Source organism: Electrophorus electricus, chromosome 8 (assembly GCF_041902795.1).
Source record: "Electrophorus electricus isolate QZ-2024a chromosome 8, ASM4190279v1, whole genome shotgun sequence".
Lineage (NCBI taxonomy): Eukaryota > Metazoa > Chordata > Actinopteri > Gymnotiformes > Gymnotidae > Electrophorus > Electrophorus electricus.
The window spans coordinates 28,142,501-28,170,000 of record NC_137504.1 but is presented as its reverse complement, the minus strand read 5'-3'; the positions used below and the strand labels follow the sequence as shown (position 1 = coordinate 28,170,000).

Below are 27,500 nucleotides of genomic sequence, written 5' to 3'. Positions count from 1 at the left end.
ACTTTAATTGGTCCTACATTATGACCTCTCACCTCCCCCTCAGCCCGCCACAATCCACGCTGCAAAAAGGCAACTATTATTCGTCGGTGTTAGTTATTCAACACAACTGTGTGAGCCATCACGAGAAATCGTTCCCCGAACCATTGATGTGTAAGCATAAAGAAATTACACTGAATTTAACTCAGTATTTAGTGCAGTTTTGATGCACATCTACTTTTCGGAGTTTGTATTTTGTATGTATAAGGTCTAAGTATGGTAAAATCTATGCATTAACTTCACAACCACCTTCAGAAATGTTTAGGCAAAACCCAGATTCCTTTTGGTCATTCAGACATACTGTGAGCACACAATATGGTAATAGTGTCTTACTGGAGTTCAGAGATATAAATGTCTCATAGATTTGTTTGAAAACAGAAAAACATTTTCTATTATAAAGAAAAGAAAGTTAGAAAAACAAACAAGAAATGATATCAGTGCAATAAGACATGTTTACATCAAATACGATAGCAACCTCCAGAATACAAGGTATGTGTTCCTGTCCTGGGACTAGCCATTTGGCTGTAAGGGAGCCAATAGCTGGTGACATGTGAGAGGATTATCAGCCATGTCTCAGCCATGTCTCAGTCATGTCTCAGCCATGTCTCAGCCAAGGCAGAGGACACAGCCAGCCATGTTCAGCCCAGAAGTGCTGGCAGACCAGCCATTTTGATATGACAATATTACTGTGACTACTACAGCCCGTGCTAATCTAGTAGCAGCTCTTTCTTGTCTAACTGACTTTAACTATGCTAAAGAAATCTCTTGTGGCATCTCATCTCTGGTGGCATCAAGGGCAACATCCACTAATACCCTAATTCCATAATTATTATGAGATCTTCCCCTTAGCAGCAGTATGTCAAGGGTAAAGAAGCAAAAGGAGATGGGGGTTTGTCTAGAGAATTGTGAGATGAACCTTACCCAAATCTCCAGGGTGGTCATGGTGTGTGTGTGTGTGTTTGTGTGTGTGAGACTGTCTGAGAGAGAGTAAGGCAGAGACAGGGAAACAGAGAGAAAGAGAGGGAGACAGAGAGGCAGTGAGAGAACATAGTTCATGCTGAGTGTGTGGTGTTTCTGTCGTATTTCACTTTTCCTGTAGGGAGAGAACATTATGATGGTACATGGGGGGAATGGTTGTCTTTTACCACACACACACACACACACACACACACACACACACACACACACACACACACACACATACACACACAGAGTTATGGTATATGACAGCTAGAGAGATGTATTATCTCAACAGTAAATATGCTCCATGTGAAGAGAATGTTTTGTGTGTGCAATGTTTTTTTGTACAATGGATTCTGGACACCTCATGCTTTCGCAATTTAACCACTTGATGTTTGCATACCTTATGAAGCTATAATGAACATTTGCTTTTGAAACTGCCTTTGGGAAGAATCTAACAAAGCTTTTGATGACAATCCATCTCCGGTTTACGACAAGCCCTGGAAGAATGGATGACTTTGCCCTATGTGTCATGTTTCTATAAATTGTGAGAAGATGCATTCTGATAGAAATGTATGCTTGTGTTCCCAGTCTTCAGTGTGTCTGTGTGTGTGTATGTGTGTATGTGTAAAAGGGTGAGTGCATTTGTGTGTATGAGTTAGTGTGTATGTGTGTGAGTTAGTGTGTATGTGTGTACATGAACACACACACACGCACACACACACGCGCACAGACACACACACACATGCACACACAATTACTTCCATATAAACCTTTCTGCGGTGTCATTTACCAGGGGACGGCTGTTCAAAAACAACACTCCCCTCCAAACACACGCACACACACACACACACACACACACACACACACACACACACACACACACACACATGAAGATGGCAGCACATCATGCGTTCAATTCAAGTCCCAAAACATGAATCCTTTACAGTTGCCGAAGGCAATTCATGTCTTTATAGTAACCTTGGCAATGCCTTGCTTTAATTCTCTGAAATTCTTACAGCGCCACCCTGTGGAAGCAATGTTGTCAGCGGCTTGATAGTCCTGTTGAAATTCATGGTGAAAGAAGATTTATAAATGCCAATTACATCCAGATCACCTTGAGTGGGTGTGGTGGCCGAAACAGCAGCATATGGGAGGTGACTGAGGAGAACTTTAAGATGCACAAGGCAGACCCACACTGGATCTGCCCACCCTAGCCCCACCAACACTCCACACTGGACCCTCCCAGGCGGGATGCCATCCACATGAGACAAATAGAAGATGACAAGCTGCAAACCAGGAGTTGTTGGCAGACACACATAATTGAGATTTCAGCACCAGCCTTGACTGATGAATTGTACAAAGCATAAACGACAATGCAGTGCGATGGTCTTAGGCACTGACTAATAAAAAATGCCAAATTTAGAAAAACAGAATGGACACAGTGGGTTACTGTAAGGAAAATTGTGAATGCATGGGTGTTTGTTTATAAATGTACTTTTCGGTACTTATGAAAGCTCAGTGTTTCGAGAATCTTAATCTTTTCCTCTTCTTACTTGTTGTACCCTCACCCAAAGCAAACTCACATCCAGCCATTTTTCCTAATGCACTCCAAAAGGAATGTTATCTCTACTCATGCTTTGATATGCGCGCGCACACACACACACACACACACACACACACACACACACACACACACACACACACACACACACACACACACACACACACACACACACACAACCACACGCAGATGGAATGCAATCACCCCGTTTAAACCACTCTGTAAGGTTAAGAGCTCCAGTATAGCACTCTGACTATCAAAAGCCAGTCCAGCTCACAAATAAATAAATAAGTAAATAAATAAAATAAATCCAGTTTATTGCCCAGAGAGGAGGGAGAAAATAGAAAAAAGAGCACTCTAAACAATTCTGCCCACACACCCCCACTCATCACCCCCCCCCCCAACTGTTTTTCCCTGGCACTGGCAACCCATGCCTTTAACATCTTATCCACACATCATTCACCAGCAACCATAACTTTAACTAAACAAAGAATAACATGATAAAAGTAGCAAGAATTATGAATTTGATGAAAAATAAAAGCAATAATGAATAGTTGGGAAATACAGAGTGCACGGTATACACACACACACACACACACACACACACACACACACACACACACACACACACACACACACACACACATCCACTTACTTACCAAGCCAGTGTTCGCCAGTGATCTTGCCAAAGCCTTCTCTGTAAGAGTCCCAGTCCCGGAAGAAGTTCACAGACCCGTCTTCACGACGCTGAATCACCTGAAATGAAATATGATCTCGATAAGCAGTCAACCAGAAAATACCAGGGCCAATAAGGGCAGCGGTGTACACTCATATCTTCCCAGATCATGGGACGAACTCCACTGAATGTTTTTAACAAAGCTTCTCAGTGATGTGCCCATTGCTTTATTTCGGTTTGTTTTGACAAGCTTCAGGGATCACTTGCTCAGCTCCTCTTCTCTCCAGGATTAACGCACGCCTCTTGAGCAGAACAACGCATGAGCACACCTTCATGCAGAGTGCCAGCACTGCCATTCACAAGAACTGCTTAATCTTCTTAACTGCTCAGCAGCCCCAAGCCTAATGATCTGATCAACCATGTTCTCCAAATTATTATGGGCACATGGACCAGGAACAGATGGATCCAAAGGGCACTTGGAATATGCACGAATCATCGCTAAAGATCCCGTTTCTAGTCATCCGCAGATGTTCCGGGAAACTACTGCATAAAACAAGGATGGATTAAAAAGGCACCAGGTGTTTGCCAGACATGGCAGCTCATGGCTGACCTTCAGCTTTGGCACGAGCTGGCGCCCCGCTCCACCTGGTGGTGGGCGGAGCACTTGGATCTTCAAAAGCAGCACTACACTACATTGGTCGCTCTCTTGCCAAACTATTGGCAACTGTGCCACTGCTATTGTAGAAATCGAGTAAACAGTTCTATCCTGACTTGTCACTGGAATCCCTGTGCCATTTGGAGATAATAAGCATACATAACTTTATGAGATGCATAACTTTATGAGATGCTCACAGACCAGTGATTTGGTCCTTTCAGGATTACAATGCCCTGAATTTAATTGGAAAGTTGAAGAAAAAACAAAAACAAACAATAAACATACAAACAAGTCTCACAGTAAAACTTGGCTCTGTACACATCTCTTATGTGCAAACATGGAGAAGGTTTGAATTTTGACATTCATGCACCGTGCAGATCGGAGTTGGCTTCGACTCTGATGTGACATGTAGACTTATTCAGCCTGCAGAAGAGGAAACTTAAAAGGCTCAGGGCTCACTTCCGTTTTCTTTTGCATAAGGTTTCTGATAATCCCCTGTCTGCATGCCCTCATGATTCGTAATCTGTGTGTGTGTGTGTGTGCGTGTGATGAGAGAGCACTCTTATATGACAGCTTCCTACATCTATAACTGATCTGTATGGATGTATAGATGGGTGGGTAGAGAGGTAGGGCGTGTCCAAAAGGGACTTGGGATTTCTTGGGATTTTTCGTGAATATATGCGCACACACCTTTATATGCCCTATACACGGGAGGGCTCCCTGAAGTGGATTATAAATAAGAGAGTGACTTCTTGACTTGGTTCACACATGTGAAACAGCTACACTAAGCGCAAATGTGTGTCATCAAATAATATCCTGTGTTTTACCTTATGTTGTGCAGCTGGGATAGCACTGTAGAGTTTGAGCTTTGGGAAATACGCAGTTTCCATCAGCTTTCCACCCTCTTTATATAAGACAGGTTTGGGTGGGGCTAGTTATGACTCATTGTGTGTAGCCTACAATTAAATAGGCTGCTGAACTGTATGATAAAGAATGCCTGTGCCATAATGGTTGGTAATCATATCCGCCAACAACCATCATAAATATCAAGTACATAATTGCATTCCTTGGGGGTCTTATCAGATTGACCTGTTTCACAAAAATCCCAACACCTCACCTTATGCTACCTCATTTACATAGAACTCCAATATGAGGTTCACTGGGTATGAAACCCAAACATTTGTTCTGAGGCCAAAATCATACATTCATGTTGCAATACTGCCTGGGCCTTCACACTTCTACAAATATACGGCCCAGAGACAAAGAACAGATAAGGCAGAGAGATATAATTGTCTATATGAGATGCGTGTGAGGGCTGTCTTTGTGCGTATGCATGCGTGTGCGGTGGGCTGTGTGTGCATACTTTGTAATGTAGTGGAACTAATAAGGCAACTTTTTGTCCTTTGCATCTAGTTCCAGGGGCCAGTCTGGAAACTAGCTGTCAGCACAGACCCACAGATAATGAAGGGGCTTGTTGCTCCCTGAGCTGATTTTATCTTTTCTTCAAATCCAGTGCCTTGCGTCTTATTTTTCTGGTGTCTTCTACATTCAGACCCGTCTTGCCTCTGCGCAAATAAACTGAATGTCCAAAGCCATCAGTAAGTCCTCCGACGTGCGTCTTCCTAGAGTATAATCAGGTTTATTTATAACCTATTTCCCCCCTTCTTCTCCTTTTCAAATAATGAGAGTGTGAAGAAAACCCAGTTTCATCTATTCTTCAATCTCTCATCTCCATTATGCTACCCCTGGCATGTAGGGAATGAAGATTTACTGATAAGTCAAATGCTGTGCTATTTTACCATTTAAATCTGAAAGCTTCATTACTGTATGATGACGGAAATGTTTCCTGTCACTGTAGTCACATGGAAATAAAGGAAAATAGGCAATACTGAATGCACTATACCACACGGGTTCAGTTTAACAAATAAATGCATCTCTTGGCTTGAGGATCTGAAAAGCTGTGGAGGACTCTCAACAAACTGTGTAAACACAGGCATAGAGCAGTAATATGTGATCCATCTATTCAAATGAAATATGTGCAGACTTATAAACTGTTGGGACCTAACAACCCATCTAAAGGTTCACATAGAGAAGACCCTGATTCCAGCAGAGGCTTGAAGAAGGCCAACTACATTGAGCAATGGAGCAGCTATGGAGTAGCTATGTCTGTATGTCCAGTGTACTATAAACCCCTACACTGTTCACATCAGTATACTAATAACCCCTAGAACAATCTCTAGACGTCAGCCTTAATAAGAGGCACCTGAATGAGTTTCACCAAATGTAGGTACAAATCTGCCAAAGACACATAAAGGCCAGGGGCTTTCACAAGTCCAATCCCCTTGATTTACTGTTAGTATTCAACTCAATCACATGGTTGACTAAAAACCTTCACAGATATATGGCAAGGAAAAAAAACTAAGATGGCATGAGGGAGAAACCCTGAGAAGAAGAAACAAGCGGAAAAGCCAATTTTCTTTGGCTAGCAGGGCCTTCACAGGGACACGAGTAGACCACACCCTAACACCTCCTAAATGTTCTCTAGTGTCCCCTCACCACAAAAATATACATTATTAGTTTACATGAGTAAAGATATGTTTTCACATGAAATATGACACATTTCTTAAATTGGACCTCATATTTTTAGGTTTATGGCCATATTATTCCATCTTGCAGTGTGCTAGGTCAAATGGTACCTCATTAGGAAGAGAGCTGAGATTGTTCTGAACAATATTATATTAATATGAAATATGGGCATCATGCTATAAGTAAGAACCTTTAAAGTGAATTAAAGAAAATATGCAAAAACAAAGAAAATGCCCTTAGACTTCAGAGGGTTAGACCACTATCAGTACTAATTTCTCCTTCATTATTTGTGATTTCTCCTTAATTCTTCATCAGGCACATAAGGCTTCTAATGCTTCTATGAAAGACTATATATGTAATATTCGTAAAGAGGAAAGAACATTCCTCTGCTATTTAACTATGGTGAAGAGAGTAACACCTTGTTTAGCCAATGAAATTGACCCTTGTGAGTTGTAAGATAATCTGTAAAACCCACAGGAGGGTCTGCAGTGCTACTTGGCACAGTGCTTCAGTTGGCAACTGCTGGGATTATAGAATGCTGGTTGAAAGCACAAAATAAACAGGCTTCATTCAAAATACATCACATACAGAGTAAATAGTAAGGGTTCCTGACTTCTTTAGAACTGTCCTCAAACACAAAGGTTGACACAAAGTTTGGGTCTAATCACGTAAAAATACCTCAGGGCATATCAGTATTCTATTACTGCACTCAACCAGACAAAAACAAACAAAAACAAACAATCCAACCCAATGCTGAAGGCCCTGTGTCTGAAATGATGTAAAATGAAAAACAGTGAAATTCCAACACAAAGTGGGAAGAAAGAAATGCGAATGTTTACAAGTTTTAGTTGTATGAAGTGAAATCTTATTCACCTGCATTATATGAATGGAGGATATCTGAAGAACATGCTATTTATAAGGCAAATAAAAAACAGTTTCTGTAGTATTCAGCATTATATTGCATTTAGAGCATTATAATGCAAATATTGCATTTAGTGTATGCATTAATGGCTGGCACGTTTTTGATTTTATGATAGTATATTTTACGATCGCCTAGTTTATAAGTTAATGATAGTAAAATCACCTAGCATTGATCGTAAGGCAGTTTTATATTTCATAACCTGCAGATGGACTAAGCTATTTCTTTTGCACAGACAGCAGCTCTGCTAAAAGCCAGTCTATTGAGAATAACACCAGCCTCCCACCCCCCAAAAACATGAACTGATATCTCCTTAAACTTTGAATTATTGTAAATCTGAGTTTAATGTTAAAGCCCAAAATGTCTTACTGTATCATAGGAGAGGGAGACAAACAAGGAATCAGAGACTAATCAACGTGTAGGTCTGGAGTTTAGTGATCAAGAAGAAAGTCATAAGCAAAACTATTGAAGCTTTCAGTTTATTTTAATACTTAATTTGATGACATATATCTAGTTTTCATATTAGAAATAAACTCGAGGATTACTTGACTAAGAGAATGGAGACAGCATTGCATGACTACCTTTGCTTAATCTGTCTGCTGAACATGAATGTATTTAAGTCATGTTTAATCTCTGCCTAATGTAAAGTGTGTACATACTACATGTCAGCTTGACAAAGTAATTCTATTTTTTATTGATTTTATCCTGTTGCTACTCTAAGAATTCAAGAAACCATATGGGGGTATTTTTTAAACCTCCAAAGCCCACAGATGAGAGCCCAGCCCTACTGTCCAAAAATCTCTAGTGTAAATGTATGACTGAAACCAAACCTCTTGAGGTTAATGATCTCAAATCATTAATTACTATAAAAGATTGTGTACTGTATCTTTCATTTCACACGTAAACATATGATCGTTGTGATTCCCATGCGCTTCAGTGACACTGAGATGAAGGCAGTTACCCAAAGTAAAATGACTGAAAAACTGACCAAACCCCAGGGGTGTCAGAGAGAAGGAGGGGTCTAGGCAAGAGAGCAGGTGCCGCCTTATGCCACTGTAACCCTCTTAGATGCCCTATAGGCTTATGGGAGCTCAGCCTCACTGGCACAAAACTAGAACAGAAATAGCTGTCAAGGTGGAAGTCGGTTCGGTCTCTCTCTCTCTCTCTTTCTCTCTCTCTCTCTCTCTCTCTCTCTCTCTCACACACACACACACACACACACACATACATATATAATAGCAGCCAATCTTTTTGCAGTACCAAAAAGACAGTGGAGGTCAATGGGGCTTTACCCATCACTGTCTAACAACAGTGTCAAAAAAGAGGGAGAGCGCAAGCCAGAGAGAGAGACTGAATAGTTGCTCCCCAAAAAGATATCTCCCAAAGCCCTTTTGTATGCTTAGTTATTTCTCAACTTTTAATGTTCAAATTTAAAACCTTTTTTTCTTGGTCAGAATCTTCTCAAAACCTACTTATTATGTTATATTCTCTCTTTACACTGTGACTGGGCCATTTCAACTCTTCAATTTACTTCTACTTTGTCATTATAATATACAGTAACGTATTGAATATACAGCGCGATGCAAGGCTTTACTTAATAGCCCCGTGGCAGTATAATATCATTAAAATAGAGAAGGAAATGTAAAAGTTCTGGAAAAAATAACTTCAGCAAAATTTAATCACAATTTCTGCAAAAGTGCTACAGAGTCTGAGAGAGAGAAAGCAGTGACAAAAATAGGTGTCATGTCACATGGATCAATTTGCCACTGCAGATGCTAACAGAAATGCCCATGCACATCCCATACTCAAGATCTTGGAAAAAAACAACAACAACAACATAACGGCCATAATGGATTTGTGGATGAAATATATTTAATCAGTATGTTAACTTCACTTAGCACCAATTAACATTAATGAATGAGTGATAGTCTTTTAGGCATTAATTAGCTCTCAAAAATAGAAATTTGTCTTATAAATTTTGTGCCAGCTTATACATTTCACTCTCCCAGTACCCAGGAGTTGACGTGGAAATTGATGTGACTTGCTGAGCAGTGATCTGTGAAAGCTCTCTCTGTGTTCTTTCTCTAAATTAGTCTATTGAACTGCCATTTCACTGTAAATGACAATCGCAGGGTTCTGGAAATGTCAGCTGACACATCCATTGTAATGAAGGCCGATTTCCTGCTAATTAACGCTAATACCTAAAGATTTTGGTGGGTGGGGTGAGGGGAAGGGGGCAGAAATGTCATTGCGGCAGTGTTTGTTGATCGGGAGAGCTTTTGAAAGGGTACTGAGGCTAGCAGGAGTGGTGCATGAGCGGGACACGCGTAAGTGGCATACGATTGGGTCACAGAGTGTTGTGATTGACTCTGATAGGTTAACCCTATGCATGCGCGTAGACATGTTTGTCTGAGTTGCATTTGGAACAGCCATTGCTATTATAAAGCTTGTTGTAAAAGTACAGTATGTCACATCTCAAACATTCACGGTGTGGCCATTACTTCAAAGATAAAAGCTTTATTTTCATTATTTCATTTTAATTGAGAGCTTAGTGTAATGAAATGCCTTTCAGTGTATCTTAAGGAGCTTACATATAGCCAGAGGGTCTATCTTTGTTTTAATAAAATAAGCTCTGCAAAGTATGCTCTTTTTGTGCTATGGTCAATGGAAACCTTTTCTCCTTAATACTTATTACTTCTTCACCATCCATCAATCTGTTACACATCGATTCTTTCTTTAATAAGGCTTATTATTTGGCTTGGCTAAATGCTGTGACTGCCTATGTGAATTTGGTGTATAGGCCAAGCTGGGGTCAGTGAAGCCTTGTTCTCATGTGCCATTTCACCACAAGGGTGTCCACAGAATGACCACATCACAATGGCCACTTTGGTCCTGCTTAACCAAAAAATGGTCAGTTGTTATTCAGGACCACAAATCAATGTTCCCTTCTCTCAGTGAGTTACTCTGGCTGTGAGATGTTTTTAGCATGTGGGCACTTTTGAATGGTCAGTGGTGGGCAGACTCTGTAATTCTTGGTTGAGAACTGATTGGAGCTGACAATGGAGCTGGAGAACAACTGGTGAGGTTAAGAGAGTGACATTAGGTTTGGTGAAATCTCTCTCTCTCTCTGTCTCTTTCTTATATAAATCTATATATCAAGTAACATTCAGACAATGTTCACCATGCTTCATTGCTGTTATGTAATTGTAAAATTAATCAAAATTGGCTAGTGTATCTTTAATAAACCCATCTGTGTTACCTAAATCCACATGCAGCTCAGATTTCCACACAGCACTGAACCGTGTAAATGCCACTAATTAACTAATTAATCTATTAAGAACGAGTAATAGAATAATATACTATTAACACCTCCTCTGCTCTAGACATCTACTAAGTTAAGGCATAGATACTGTTTGTCTGAGCAGTAAAGCAGACTATTTTACTGACAAATAGTTTACATTATATTTGGTTGGACATATTTCTCTTAACATACACTGGGCTGTACAACAGAACACTCTCCTCACAATAACTGGTTGAGTTTGTATAACTATAAATACGTTTCTGAAATTCTTACATGCATTAAACCTTATTTCCATAGCTGGTGGCAAACAAGGTACATAGGCACATTGTATTTATGTGTCTTTCTTTCTCTTTTTAAAACACACAGACATATACACACAGGGTAGATGTATCAGAAAGACAAGAACCTTTCCTTAAGAGTCTGAATAGTACTTAATTAGGCACAGTCTCTCCCTCTCTCCCTCTCTCTCTCTCTCTCTCTCTCTCTCTCTTTTTCTCTCTCTCTCTCTCTCTCTCTCTCTCTCTCTCATACACACACACACACACACACACACACACACACACACACACACACACACACACACACACACACACACACATTTTGTATTTAATTCAGACTATAGAGGGATGCCATGGTGGTTTACGAATGTCCCACGATAGTCCCACAATTATTAGGCTTAGAACAATGTGTAATGTGCTATGAATCATCAGAAATGCACCAGATATAATTAGAAGAAATTACAATGTAAGGTAGTGTGATGGTGCCTCCCCACCAGCAGCCTCCATCTGGGGGTGGAGGCATCCATGTGGCCTTTTGCATATTTTTTGCAAAAAATATGTTTTGGTTTCTTGCCACACCCTATGCCGGTGGTGCGCGTTGAGTCTCATTCATTGCTACCCCTGTGTGTCTTTATGTTCTACCTTTATAAAGGCCTTTGCGTTTGCATGACCAGTTTTTGGTCATGAATGTTAGCTTCACTTTCATTATTTATTTCGCGTGCACGTTTATTACTAAATTCTTTTGCCAACGTTTATTGTTAAACTCTTCAGTTGGAGACTTGTGTTCCCTTTCTTCCTTTTCCCACGTTCTACACTCATGGCAGGTAAGTTCTAATTTAACCAGTTAGAACAGGTGTCACCTGTTCTAACCTGCCACCCTGTCACATTCGTTAGTAGGGGCTGATAATGGAAAATGCACGCCAAACCAGCCACCAGCTCTGCATGTGTAGAGCTGCAGTCCAGAACTCATCCTTGGCCATGCACACTTCGTGTTGGCCATCCTCTACACCTTCATCAGTGATCAGTTTGTGACCACAGGACTTTTTCGGGCTGCTCACTTTCAGCCAAGCTGTCCCTGGCACATGGAGAAGGCCCTTGTAGACACTGTTAGCAGACACAGTCGTGCCACTACCATGTCAGAGTCTACTGCACTGCTGACAGTGGTCCACCACCGAAATAGCAACAGCGGACCTGTGGTCAGAAACGGACTGAAGACCCGGCTAGAGGGGAGCTGATAAATCATGCCAGGAGATGTTCTACAGACCCTACAGACCCTGATGTTTATGTTTATAATGCTCACCTACAAAATAGGCTTACCCAGTAAGGCTGCCAGTGATTGTATAATAACAAGGAAATAAACAACAGCAAATAAACTAATAGATGGTAATGATTTTAGAGAAAGTGCGCAGCACTATGTACTTCTATATACACCGTGTTCTTCTATATACTCCTGACCACACCACGACGCCTGCTGATAAACACACAGATTTTCAGCCTAGAGGTATTTGTTGCCCAGGCGATATAATTTGCTTGGTGGTTAATTAATAAATCTATCAGAACTTGGGACTAACAAATTTGGATTTTGGAGAGTCATGATTTAAAAAACAAAAACAAGAATGGCTATGGCCTAATTCTGGACCAAAATTTGTATTCTTACAAATACGTGTCTGATTTTTATGTGATTATCACAAAGAATGTAACGCACATTAAGTACTAATACCACACTGTGCATCAGCAGAGCTACAGAGTTCATTAGTCCGGCACCACAGAAGCAGAACAAGCACAGTCCAAAATAAACATTGCTTTGACAATATATGACCAGGTCCTGAAATATGGATGAGAGAGATGAGGGAGTGATTGAAGAGCATTTGAAATAGACGGGGCAAAGGGGAGCATGTGCACACACCAGTGTCTAACTTTTACATTTCAGGTCCTAGTTTCAGTTGCTTTTATAATATTTCAGGAAAAGGCTGTGTGCTTTTGATCAAAGCACCATTTGATGATGCATGATCGTGTGCTACCGTACATGATTTATGCAGGGTTTGCTTTCAGCCCCCTATTTTAAACAAATAAAATAATATTACTCAACTACATTAGAGTGGGCCAGGACCATGAACACAATACTGACTATCACTACTGATGCTCCTCTTTGTGTGTGTGTGTGTGTGTGTGTGTGTGTTTGTCTGTCTGTGTGTGCGGGTGCGAGAGACAGAGAAAGAGAGAGAGAATGAGTAAGACTGAGTGAGTGAGTCAGAGAGAAAGAGATAAGATGGAACTGCACCCCTTTGGCACAAATGGTATATTACTTTTGGCTGTAACTTACAACAACTCTGTGAGGTGATGAAATGAAATACAGCAAGCTGGAACCGAAATACTTGCATAACAAAAAAGGATGAACCTGCTTACCTTACCTTACAGATATATCTTTGTTCCCTGTCATCTTTGATCTGTGAAAGCCTTCCAAAAGGGTGTATGTGCACACGCCTATGTGTGAGCATGTGTGTGTGTATGTGTGTGTGTGTGTAATGGTGAGATAATATGGCGCCCCATGTTCTGTGACAGACAGCTGTCTTCATGGTGCTTCTGCTCCCTGCCGAAAAGCTACAACAGAACAGGAAAAAAGACGCAGCTGGAGATGGCAATCCACAACGCTGTTCAGATGTTCCAGTGCTCAATCCACAGCGCTGTTCAGATGTTCCAGTGCTCAATCCACAGCACTGTTCAGATGTTCCAGTGCTGGTGCCACCAACTGGATAATGCTCTCCTCCATGGAAATCAGCTAGCGCTGAGTGGTGACTGCTTGCTAACTATCAGCACTAAAGCTTCCTTCACCCCTTTACTGGACTGTGGTGAGCCCCTGGGCACCTCCTTTCTCCCATACCGAACTGTGGTGAGCGCCTGGGCACCTCCTTTCTCCCATACCGAACTGTGGTGAGCCCCTGGGCACCTCCTTTCTCCCATACCGAACTGTGGTGATCCCCATGGTAGACCTCCTTTCTCCCATACCGAACTGTGGTGATCCCCATGGTAGACCTCTTTTCGACCATACTGGAATGTGGTGAGCCCTATGGGGACCTCCTTTGTCCCATACTGGACTTTGTCAAGTCAAAGTTACATGTTGGTTTTTGAATCTTTTCTGTTGAGAGACTTGTTGATGCAATGTGTTAGTTGACGTGTTAATCCGAAGCGTGAGAGTACAAATTCACTGGGGTCGACATAGTTTGGTAAAATAAGTGAAGTTTTCCTTAAGTGATTGCAGTCACAGTTGTCACATGTTCCCACAGGAGTCCTCAATTGGGAAGCTGAAAAAAATCGCTTTGGACTATTTTTTGCAGGAAGGGAATTAATAGGATGATTCTACCTGCAAAAAAGCTATAAATTGTCTACGCCAGCCATTACTACACACATCAGGTCAGATCCATGCACACAACACACACACATGCCTTAATGATAAATTATAAATGCAATATAATAATGAAAGCTTATCCAAAGGGAATGCATTAATATTCCAATATCCCATTTTCTACGATACTGTTATGATAGAGGTGTCTCTGACACAGGTGTTCTCTTAAGCTTATAATACATTTACAGTTCTTTGAATGATCATTCCTTTAATGTTTCTCTAATTCAAAGCATTCTTTGAATTTGTCTGAAGTCTATGGAAATCTGAGAAGATCTGACTTTTTAGAGATGTGCATGTAGATAAATGCAATTATGATAATCATAAAACTTGAATTTTGGTCTTGTTCAAAGTATTAGCAATTAGAAGAAAAGAAGCTCTGTCAAAAGCGTGCACTGACTTGTGATTGGGTCATGTGCCGAGTCTTGCGATCGATCCTACATTTACATTGTTGATTATTCTACACACTCTGCTCAGCAATTACAAACGCGTGTATGTTTTGAGATAAGTTTACGGCATGAATGGTTGCAAAATCCCCAGCGTACAGTTTGGAAGTTGTAACAGCAGATCTGACTGCATTGCAAAAATGAATTCAAGTAAGAGTCAATATAAGTTAATGTTGTGTTACACTCATGTAGATGTCATTGTGCTCAATAAAGTATCTGTGTGATATTCTTAGCCTGTGACAGGAGATTTGTAAATATGTTTAACATGCTAGCTCCGATTTGTACTCTACATATTCTCTCATCGAGCTATAGAAGGTTTTACAGTCTAATCATCTCCATAAGACTCCATAAGACACTCTGATGATTTTTCACCCAAGAGCCAGAAGACATTGTGCCGATATTTCGAAGATGAACAGTACGAGCCATAATCTCAGATGAAATCAGAGCAAAAATCATATATTGTTTAATAGAACAGAACAATTATGTTATGGTCCATGGAGTGAGTATGAAGGAAGCAGGACTAGGTGCTCAGCTTAATTTAAGCAGGTTCTCAATGGCTTCCATAATCAAAAAATTCAGGAAGAAAACAAGTAAAATTGTTGAAAAAACACTGGTATTTAGTATGATGTCTCAGTAAATCACTCCACCAAAACTCTAGAAAGTAAACAGGGAAAAAAATCCTCCTTACCGTACTACTGTGTCTGTATTGCACAGTATTAGGGGAAGCATGTCAATACAATATTACAGTGTGTACACTTCTAACAAAATGTTATTTTTGAAGAACGGAAAGACTGCCACATGAGGGTGGAAGGATGCGTATATTCTCCCAACAATAGGAGACTCTCATTGTTGATATGGTCCTTCAAAATAATGCAGTTCGACTGCGTGAAATACAACAGTGGGTTGTTGAAGACAATGTGAATATTCAAGGAATCAACAGTGTGAGTCTTCCCACAATTGGCAGTGTCAATATAGAGCTTTTTTTGCTGCAGATTTTCTTCTTTATGTAGAATGTGTAAGTGATGTTTTTAAAGATGTTGTTTCTTCTGTTCTGCCCAGAGTGCACTGTTTTGCATTTATTTATGCAGTGCGTAATGATTGCTGCATGTTTATACATTGACTGGCTTTGTGTGTTATCTGACGATAGTGTTTGGTTTTGAGTAAAGATAAAATGGCTTTGAATCAGTTGTTCGATTTTGCAAGTCAAGTCAATGGTTTTGAGAGTGTAGCTTGAATTTTGGGGGTTTGTGTTTATTGTTTTGAGAAAAGGAAAGGAGATTTCAGGAAATGTTTTAGCAATTCAGAAAAAACTGCAAAATATTGCAATCCTGTTTGCTTTCCCATTTCATTCCTCAGGAGGTCTTGCAGCTGTGCAGTTCTCAAATCTTGAAGGTGGCAGCCTGGGGTAGTGGATCTGGAAAACAGCAGGACTCTACCCGTGGTGGCCATCATAAATACCCACACAGCCAGTGCTGGTTGGGAGGTGCGAAAAGACTGTGGGGAATTCTTTCTCCCAAAATGGATCAGTCCAGGCACCACCCATTTTCTCCTGAGAGCTGAGAAGAAGCAGAGGCAATGCCACCTGTGGGAGACACCCGACGCGCAGATCTCCCACGACACGTTTCACTTCCATGGCACCAGAGTGGCAGGAAACGGCGCAGCAGGCAGGAGACCACCCAGGGACACTCGAGGACACCTAGCCTCACCTACGTGCCTACTGCTATATGAACTTTTCATCTGATGGTCAAGTGTTAAGAAGGTGAAAAACAAACCAACAACAACAACAAAAACAAAAACAACAACAACAACAACAACAACAACAATATATATATACACACACACACACACACACACACACACACACACACACACACACACACACATAAACTAATGTTCTCCACAGCCTAAGCTAAGGGAGATTAGTGTGTTGATAGTAGATAAAGAAGCTTGTCCATCACGCCTAATGTAAGGTAAGGGATGAATGATAATATGATAATATTTATTTCATGAGCGCCATCGTTCCCAAACATCCGAGTATGATTACACAACCACAGTAATTCCTGTTTCTTATCTCTCTACTAAGATGTTGCCATCTCTGGTAAGGGTTTGTTTTCTGTTTTACCTTCCTGAAGTGCTGCTATGTCTCTGTGGCTCCATTTCACTTTCAGTCACCCATCATTTTGTGCATTCATGAATACAAACACACACACACACACACACACACACACACACACACACACCACCAACACTACCACTTGCTCTGCACAATTTTATCCCTACTGGTCTGGTGCCTGTTTTCCATGCTAATCACAAGCCCCTGTGTTTTTGTGTCTGTGTTAGTGTGTGTGAGTGCCGGTGTGTGTGGTGTGCCCCAAGGGAAGCCAAAAGTGGGACTGTTATGAGCAGCTAATAGCGTTGCTGATTTTATGCATCATCTATTGCCTAGAGCCATCTTTCCCCACACATCTCCATCGCTATCTTTTTTGCCCTTGTAGATTTTTTAATAATGCTAGTTTTCAAGCTCTCTCAAACACATCCTCTTACATGCAAATAAATAGCCCCTACATGGCTTTGATTCAAGTCTCACAACAACATAATCTATGGTAGGATCTACTAGTTCACTGACTCACAAGGCATAGCTTATCCTGATGTGACTGGAACCAAATTCAAATACTGATGATAACCATTATATTCAACTAAAGCACGGTGCGTTCTTCCTTGAAGGCTGCCACATCTGAATGGGAGAAATGTACTGCGTGAAATCTCTCTCTTTCTCTCTCTCGCTCTCTCTCCTTTTATATTTAACCTCCACATCCTTCTCCTAATCTTTCTTCCTCATTCTCCTTCTGTTTCTCTGTCTCTACTGTGGTTTATGGAATTGGACTATAATTTGTCTGTCAATAGTTTTCACCATATTTGTGTCAGAAAAGATGGGTTTGTGAGAGCGATGCCCCGATAAGCGTTACTCACCAGTGACGAGACCCCGCGCCCCTGGAGCTGCAGTGATCTGCCGGCGCGCCCGCTCATTCTACCGCCGCTGTAATCGTTTGCCTGATTTATAGGGCCTGTGACACAGGCCGGGGCTACACATGGGTTTTGGGCGGTGAGATGATGTCCGTGGCAGCATTGGAGTGTGCACGTGCACAACTGAGAGTGCTTGCACAGCGGAGGTGTGGACACACATATACTAGGCAGTTTATGAGCATGTCACAGCGAACGACTGTGTGGTGCAGTGTAGAGATTGTGTACGTATATGTGTATGTATTCAGGCAGGCAAACCTTCAACAGGCTGTTGTAGACACACATATACCAGTTTATGAGCATGTCAGAGGGAATGACTGTGTGTTGCTGTAAAGAAATTGTGTGTGTGTGTGTGTGTGTGTGTGTATGTGTGTGTGTGTGTGTGTGTGGTAAAGATAGAGAATATGTATATGCATTTAAGCGGGCAAATATACGCCAAGCAGGTTATGAGTGTGTCAGATTTAATCTTTTTTTAGTGTGTGCGAATGTGTGTGTGTGTGTGTGTGTGTGTGTGTATACGCGTGTGCTGTAAGAGGAGGGCAGAGTATGTATATCCATTTAGGCAGGAACGCATATACCAGGCAATTTATGAGTGTGTCAGAGATGAACGGTGTGTGCTTTTGTAGAGGTGTGCGTGTGTGCGTGAACGTGTGTGTGTGTGTGTGTGTGTGTGTGTGTGTGTGTGTGTGTGTGTGTGACTCACCGTCCAGCCTCCGCCATCCGTACTCATATCGCAGTAGACCTGGAAGCCTGCAGGGTAATGAGTGGGAAACACAGAGTAGATGCCATCTTCTCGCTGACCGCTCGCATGTATATCACTACAGTCACGAGGGCGGGAGCCTGAAAACAAGAGAATGTATGAGAGATCGAGAGAGGGGGAGGGACAGAGAGAGAGAGAGAGAGAGAGAGAAAGAAATAGTGAAATAGAAATAGATATAGAAAGAGAGATGAAGAGAGAGAGAAGGGGACAGGAGCATGAGAATCATTTCTATATGAAATTTATTTCCTCCCAGCATTTGAGAAAGCTGTATGTACTGCATTTCACAACTTATAAGGTGATGCATCTCAGGACATAGTTACTGAGAGGCAAAGGCAAAGTTGTGTTCATTTGCACAGACATTTCTGGCTTAAACCTGCACCTCTAGTATAATAACAACAACACAACCATACAGCCGCTTCCTGGCAGCCCCGAGCCGGCACCCGTGTGCTCTCGTCAAGCTTGGTTTGCATTTCACATATGTACTTTAACGACTTTTAACGACTCAAAACTGTTTCAGCTTCAGTGCCTCTTTCAGCCTCCGAGCTGGTCTGCTAATGGTGGTTCAAATGGGGCAAAGATGGAAGAGAAAAAAAACCCATAACGGAATAATTACTCACTCACTTTAAACGCAGTTTTGCATGAAATTGTTTTGACATTCACTACTTTTCTGAGTGCTAATGGTGAGTTGATCGGAATGCATTTATTTGGCTGAAGAGACAGTAACGTGGAGCTGCTTATGTTGAGAGTGTGACTTCAAATGTCGGCGATTGGTGTGGGGTGGGGAGATTCCAAACCACATGGCACAAAGGGGATTAACCAGACATGACAGAAGATTAAATTGGGGACACTGATTAGAAACTCCGTAGGATGTTGGGTGGATAACTGCAGAATGGACAGATGGATGACACAAGCTTATTCATTCTTGGGCATTAGCTGTGTACAGCTCTCGCTGGAATTAAATTAATTTCATATTGTGTTGGGAGGGAGGGGAATTAATATATCAATAAATCCATGTGTACATGTTTGTAAATTCCATTTTGAGTCATGTCTGTGTTATATTTTTGTCAGATGTATGTATATTTCTCAACCTAAGGAAAAAGGAGCTTTTATGTCTGGAGAATCCATATGAAAACACAAGTATAATATATTCTTCAGAACACACAGAAGGAAAGAAGTGACAAACAGATGAAAAACTGACCGTTGGCACAGCCTTTAAGCCGTGCTCCTCGAACTGGAGCTCTCTGCAGGTCAGCCTTCACCCTGGTCTTCAGCCCACCACCTTCTTTCTGCATGGAGCTCAAAGCATCGCTTACTGAGTTCACCACCTTCACCATGTTAACTTGACTTTCAGAGAGTAGCTGGAAAAGATGCGCGCACATACACACACACGCACACACACACACACACACACACACACACACACACACACGCACAAACAGCTTTACTAAGAAAAATATCTACAAACCAGCACAAGCCCCCTGAAGAATGCTATTACAGTGACCACTTTTAGCACTGCAGACAGCACTTATTAGCGCTGTGGACAGCAACAACATTGCAATGATCCATTTCTCTGCAAGGATCCAATATCAGCACCCTGAACAGCTACACTGCGGTTAAGGTCGATATGATCAGAACCACAATAAGAATGACTTTTTTCCACCAAGTATGTAACACATAAAATGCTATTGTCTTGGTGATTGCTACTGGAAATATGACATTTAACTTAGGAAGAATAAAATAAAGGATAAAAAAGGAATAATTTAGCACAGTAGATATAAGAAGAGTGATTCTGAGCAAAATATGGGAATAAACTCTTATTTACAGGATATTAGTTTTATATAAACAATATCAAACTGGACAGAGATACATTATTCTGCAGAGGTGTAGCTTGGGCTACAGTGCGAAGGCTTGGGATGCTCAGTTAGAGTGATAAAAGTTCACCACAGTTAATGAGTGCTACAGATCTGGGGAAAAAAAAATCAATTTGTAGGTCTAGTCGTGCTGGTTTTAAAGGCCCTTCTTCTAACAGATGGAAGTGGCAGGGAGGGTCCATGGTGAGATGGGTCAGCTATGATCTTGCCAGTGGATTCCTCGACCCTGCTAATGTAGGTTTCCTAATGATCTGGAATGTTATATCCCATGATCTTCTTGGCTGTCCTGATTATGTGTTGGAGCTTGGCTCATGAGGTGACCCATCCAATCCAGTTAGTTATTGATGTGAGGATGCTGTTTAGAGCTGAATCAGGACCTGTGGCAGGTTCAATTTCTTTAGCTGACTCAGCACCAACATTCTTTGCTGTGCTCTTTTTGCGATGTAGACTGAGTTCCCCTTTCACTTTAAGTCCCTGGGTATAGTGGTGCCCAGGAATCTGAGAAACTTCACGGTGGAGACCACAAAGACTTTGGTTCATCTGATGTCCACCACCATCTCTTCTCCACAATCATCTTCTCCACAATCATCTCCAATCTTCTCTAGTCTTTGGCAAGTGGTTATGACTGCACGAGGATACTGGTTGACATTCTTCCTGTAAGCAGCCTCATCGCCATAAGTTATGAAGCTAACCACAGTGGTGTCTGTGAACTTCAAGATTTTCACAGACTGCTCCATAGAGATGCAGTCATTAACGTATAGACAAGAACAGGTGAATAGACACAGCCTTATGGCACTCCAGCACTGAGAGTTCAGGTGTCTGATGTGTGTTTTCCAAGTCACACCTGCTACCTCCTGTTTGTCAAGAAATCCATGACCCACTGGCAGATGGGATCTGGAATGGACAGCTGGGATGGTTTGAATAAGGAGCTCTGACACAATGGTTTTTAAAGCCAAGCTGAAATCCACAAACAGAACTCAAGCAGACATCTCTGGACTGTCCAGATGCTGTAGCACTGAATGCAGGGCAAGGTTGACTGCATCCTCGACAGCTCTGTTTTCTCTGTATACAAACTTCCAGGGATCCAGCGGAGGGTCTGTAATATAGTTCAGGTGGCCTAGGACCAGGTGTTCAAAGGCTTCCATAACTGCAGAAGTCAAGAGGTCGAAGATATCTGTGAAAACTGGTGTTAACTTCAGCAGTGTTTTATCATTGATGGTGAGATTAAATGTGCATCTGGATCTTTTGTCTACTGAAGAGCCTGTAATCATCCTGCTCATTGATGGTGAGGTGAGCAGTACATGAAGAGGCAGTGTGGGTGTGGAGAACAGGGTGGGGTTATTCCCACTTTGGAACCTGCTGTAGAAGGGGGATTTTTCTTGTAGTTTGTAATCTGGAGGCCTTTCCAAGCCAAAGTTGGCTCTTTAGCAGCAACGTGGCTAGGTATACCTGTCTAGGTATTTTATTTTTGCTGCTTTATTCTCTCTCTTCAGTATGTGTTTACCTTCTTTGAGAAAATGGTATCCCCAATTCTGAATGTTGTCTCCTTTTCCCTGTCTGAGCTCATCTGATAAACATGGTGTGTCATTGCTGTATTTCACCCATGTTTTAGTTGGAATGTAGCTGCCCTCACAGAAGATGATGTATGATGTCACTGTGTATGCATATTCATCTATTGTGGCTGTCACCTCTTTGAGAACAACCCAATTTGTGGACTCAAAAAAGCTTTGTAGCTTTTAAACGTGTCTCAACTTCTCACTGTTGTCACAACTTGATGGCTTGACGGTTTGGAGTTTTTTACCTGTATGCTGGAACGAGATTAACATGATTGTATGCGAGAACATTATAGACAGAATTGAATTTGAACACCCTGACACCAAGGGGTTAAACATATGATGAGATTGGAAGGAGAATAGGTTACAGACACACACAAACACACACACTTGACCTAAGTAAATCTGGCCTATTTTAAAGGGAAACTGTGTGTGTTTGAATGAGTGTGAGCTATGTGTGTATCTTAGTCGATATAATAAATGAGCTGCCTCTCCTGGTCTCAAATTGGAGTTAAACTTAGTGATTTTAAAAGGACATTTACACCTCTGCAGTGAAGAACTAGGATGAACGTGTTCTTCACACACACACACACACACACACACACACACACACACACACACACACACACACACACACACACACACACTATCTGGCTTCTCAAGTAGATCAGTTGATGGACAGTTATTTAGGGATCACAACGCAGCTTTCCTTCAGAACACAGGGAAATAGCACTGAAAATGTGTGTGCCTGCATGTGTGCTTGTGCACATCTATGTACATACGTATCTGTCTGCATCTGTATGTGTATAGCTGTGCTTCATTATAATGCACCATTCATACCTATCCTGCTTATACTTTCTTATATTTGCTGCACTTGCAGAAAAATGTACATATGTTATGATTGTTCTTGCACATTGTAGGGTTGGTGTAGAAAGTGTAAGAGAGAGTGCATGTGCATGTGCTTTTGTCTTTATAGATGGATTGCATATGAAAGGGTGTGTATATGTGTGACTATGCAAAGAATGTGTATATGTGTGAGTATGTAAAGGGTGTGTACATGTGTGAGTATGTGAAGGGCATGTACATGTGTGAGTATGTGAAGGGTGTGTACATGTGTGAGTATGTAAAGGGCATGTACAAGTGTGAGTATGTAAAGGGTGTGTACATGTGTGAGTATGTAAAGGGTGTGTACATGTGTGAGTATGTGAAGGGCATGTACATGTGTGAGTATGTAAAGGGCGTGTACATGTGTGAGTATGTAAAGGGCGTGTACATGTGTGAGTATGTAAAGGTCATGTACATATGTGACCCATGTAAAGGGTGTGTACATGTGCGAGTATGTAAAGGGTGTGTACATGTGTGAGTATGTAAAGGGTGTGTACATGTGTGAGTATGTGAAGGGCATGTACATGTGTGAGTATGTAAAGGGTGTGTACATGTGTGAGTATGTAAAGGGCGTGTACATGTGTGAGTATGTAAAGGGTGTGTACATGTGTGAGTATGTAAAGGGTGTGTACATGTGTGAGTATGTAAAGGGCGTGTACATGTGTGAGTATGTAAAGGGCGTGTACATGTGTGAGTATGTAAAGGTCATGTACATGTGTGACTATGTAAAGGGCATGTACATGTCTGAGTATGTAAAGGGTGTGTACATGTGTGGATATGTAAAAGGACTGTACATGTGTGAGTATGTAAAGGGCGTGTACATATGTGAGTATATAAAGGGCATGTAAATGTGTGAGTATTTAAGGGCGTGTACATGTGTAAATATGTAAAGGGCGTGTACATGTGTGAATATTTAAGGGCGTGTACATGTGCGAGTATATAAAGGGCGTGTACATGTGTGAGTATTTAAGGGCGTGTACATGTGTGAATATGTAAAGGGCGTGTACATGTGTGAGTATTTAAGGGCGTGTACATGTGTGAGTATTTAAGGGCGTGTACATGTGTGAATATGTAAAGGGCGTGTACATGTGTGAGTATTTAAGGGCGTGTACATGTGTGAATATGTAAAGGGCGTGTACATGTGTGAATATGTAAAGGGCGTGTACATGTGTGAGTATGTAAAGGGCATGTACATGTGTGAATATGTAAAGGGCGTGTACATGTGTGAATATGTAAAGGGCGTGTACATGTGTGAATATGTAAAGGGCGTGTATATGTGTGAATATGTAAAGGGCGTGTACATGTGTGAATATGTAAAGGGCGTGTATAGGAAGGAGGACTTTGCTAGGTGCTCGGTGTCTCATCCTCAGTGATTCTGATGGGCCCCTGTACTGTTTCATCAGATACGTGTGAACTGAAGCCGCTCTCAGAGGACAATGGCGATGGGCCGGACCATTACTAACTGTCATATACCTTGTAATGTGGCACATTGAATCATGTCCCCTCTCCTTTGGCAGCTCAAGAAGTCATAAAGAATGTGGGCATATAAAGCATGTGGAATGCCAGTGCCTTTTTTACACATACACACACACACACAATCTAATAACATGGTAACAAGAGCTGGTGTCACCCACTGGTGAAGAGAGCTGCCCTCAGGGTTTGTATAGGTTTCACGTATTTCTCTGGGATGGCCAGAACAGCGCACTGATTGACAGCGCAGAATTACTTTCCTTAATACAAGGCCATAAACGAGCCACTGGTGTCACGGGAGCCAAAATGGGGTTACAAACTGTAGCCCAATGCTTGCGGTCAAAGTGAGAATTTATTCCCCATCTTTCTGCACTGTGCAAAGCGGTTTACACTGGAGGAGAGTACAAAGGTAAATGCAGAAATAGTATACATGCTGCTATCATAGCTGAACATATACTTTGTGTATTGAGAGGCAATGGTGGATGGATTCATGACAAAGGAGGGAAGCTGTACTCATGTTCTACAGTTCTGCTCAAAGAGATCTCTTCAAAGAAAATCTCTCTGAGAGACTGCTCAAGGAAATGTAAAAATAAAGTTAATATTACAAAGTGAAAAAGAAAAGCACCTACAAGCCAAACTAAGGGAAAATAACTGAACTGAACACAGTGCAAAGAACAAAGGAAGATTTAAAAAGTACAATGTTTAATTCAGACTGTTGCCATGTAAAACCAGTCAAGGAAGGATCAGTGTGTAATCATGAGACTTTCATTAATACTGAATATATATGTAGAGAGAAATGTTCACATATTGGATCTGTATTTTTTGCACTCTGTAGTGTCCTCTCTCTTTCTCTATTGCTCTTTCTGGCGCTCCTCTTTGCAAAGAGGCTTTCTTTCACAAACCCTTTTAAAATCAAAGGCCATTTTCAAACTGTACCAGAGAGTGAGGCTACAAACAAACAACCCAAACCTTCGCCCCCACAGGCACACACACGGTCAGGTCACCACCCCTGTCAAAAAGTTATCAGAAAATGAGAGATTACCTTCCATTTGTGGGGGCAGTGGGGGTGGGGGGGTTTTGTAGATGCTTCTTGAATGCACAGGTGTTTTATGGTGATAAATAACTCTCTTCCACTCTTCCCTGAGTCTCTCTCTCTCTCTCTCTCTCTCTCTCTCTCTCTCTCTCTCTCTCTCTCTCTCTCCCCCTCTGTGTGTATTTGTGTACATGTGTGCCTGTGATGGGTTTAATGTGTCAGAGCTTGTCAGTAACTTGTAAAAGAGGAAGAGGGTGTTAATCCTGAACCTCTAATTCAGATTACATTTAGGATTTAAGTCCTTGGTAATTCACTTAACATAAGGTAACAGACAGCACCTGGAAATCCGCTGATTAGAGTTCTCAACTTTAGCGAAAAGGAGACGGGCAGAAGGTAGCACATATTGTACACAAAAATCCTCATATCACCTTTTGCAGTCCTCAAAGCCTATTGTGAGCTATGTCAAAACAAGCATTACATATATGGAGGACCAACAGGAAAGTTGAGACCATAACAGCATGTTTTATAGTGTTGTCCAGGCAATTGTACACTGGTCTGATGCTTACAAACTTATCTTATGCTTATTTATTTTTATTTTTTTTAATGCAGGATTGTTTAACCACAAAACATAGCCATCAGTGTGGAAATCAAAACCCCAGTGCTGAATTTACTTTTATAGTTGTCACAGGACCCCCCCCCCCCCCCCCCCCCCGCCCCCGAGTCACGTGGTAGGGCCTGCCGCGTGCAGGGGGGTTCGCTCATGTTTGTAGCCACAGCCTCGTGAAGGCACGCGCCTGTGCGGGGTTAAGTGTTAGCGTGTGTCTGTCTATTTAAAGCCCCGTCAGTGCGTGCCTCACCCCTCCTCATTGTTTGTTTTGTTAGCGTCTGAATGTAATACCCGTAATCATGTTTGTCTGGCCGGTGTTAAACGTTAAAGCCGTTAGTGTTAAGTGTGTCTGTGTTCGTCATTAATGTTATTTGTGAGTGCCACCATCGTCTATATGTTTTTGTGTCATTAAATGTTTCACTCCTTCGAGAGAGCCTGTGCGTCCTGCTCCATGCCCTTCAGCACTCGGGCATTCGTTACAATAGTCTTCTTTTGTGTTAAGGGCTCTTACATAGAAATGTAATTGCAAAGGTATCACTTTAATTACTTTGCTGACAGATGGTAAAAAACCTCTCTTGACTTGCTACCATTTCTTCTTATACTGTCTAATTAAAATGACCTACTATAGTATATAACCTGACGTACCTAATTCACACATTGATAACTTATTACCTACTCGCATATTAGCCAACTTAGAAAGGATCTTTTCTTAATGTATTTGCATATGCTTATCAATGGGGCTATGCTTGGGAAAAGTATAAATGTCATCATTGAAGATACTTCATCAGTCGGGAAAATGGCAGGTCATTGCTGGATCCAGTGCTGAGTTGGGCTAAGTGAAAGTGTACAATTGACTTTTATCCCTATTTATATTTTATTTATATTTATAATTTTATAAATGTATTATACAATAAATAATAAATATTTCATTATTTATTTAAATATTAATTTAAATATATATATATATATATATATATATATATATATATATATATATATATATATATATATATATATATATATATACTGTCTGCAATTATGTTTAACATATCCATTTGTTCATTGAAAGGCCTTTGATAACATTATAATTTAATATTACTTTGGCTGAGAATTAAATCATAATTTAATACTACTTTGGCTGAGAATGAAAAAAATAAAAATTACAGTTCTACCATTTTAATGGTTTTAACTTGAGATGGACTTCTGTGCTCCTTTGTCTTGAAGGGTAATCTTAACATTTGAGCCACACCTACAGATAATCATGTTCTTAGTGAGTTCCTGAGTACCAGATAGCCAACTCTCTACCAAGAATGGCAGTGGCGAGAAGGAAATATATCAGCCAAACAGGCAGACTCCTGGCCATGAGAGAGTGTTTCTTCCGACTTCCGAAGTGCATGAGGTTAAGCCACATCTCGGTGAGTGCTGTTCGGACAACTTTTTGCAAGTTTAACTTTAATATTATACCTCCTAAGTTAAAGA

General features: G+C 41.2%; 1 protein-coding gene across 2 annotated transcripts in view; it reads right to left on the bottom strand.

The window, feature by feature from the left end:
- Positions 1–27,500, bottom strand: part of fibcd1b (fibrinogen C domain containing 1b) — an 80,338-nt gene that overhangs the window by 22,559 nt on the left and 30,279 nt on the right. For both annotated transcript variants that reach the window (XM_081720028.1, XM_081720027.1), the window contains 3 exons: positions 19,801–19,960; positions 18,546–18,682; positions 3,220–3,316 (listed from right to left, as the gene is read on the bottom strand). In XM_081720028.1, coding sequence (XP_081576154.1) covers positions 3,220–3,316; positions 18,546–18,682; positions 19,801–19,960 — 394 coding nt within the window. The remainder of the gene's footprint in view (positions 1–3,219; positions 3,317–18,545; positions 18,683–19,800; positions 19,961–27,500) is intronic.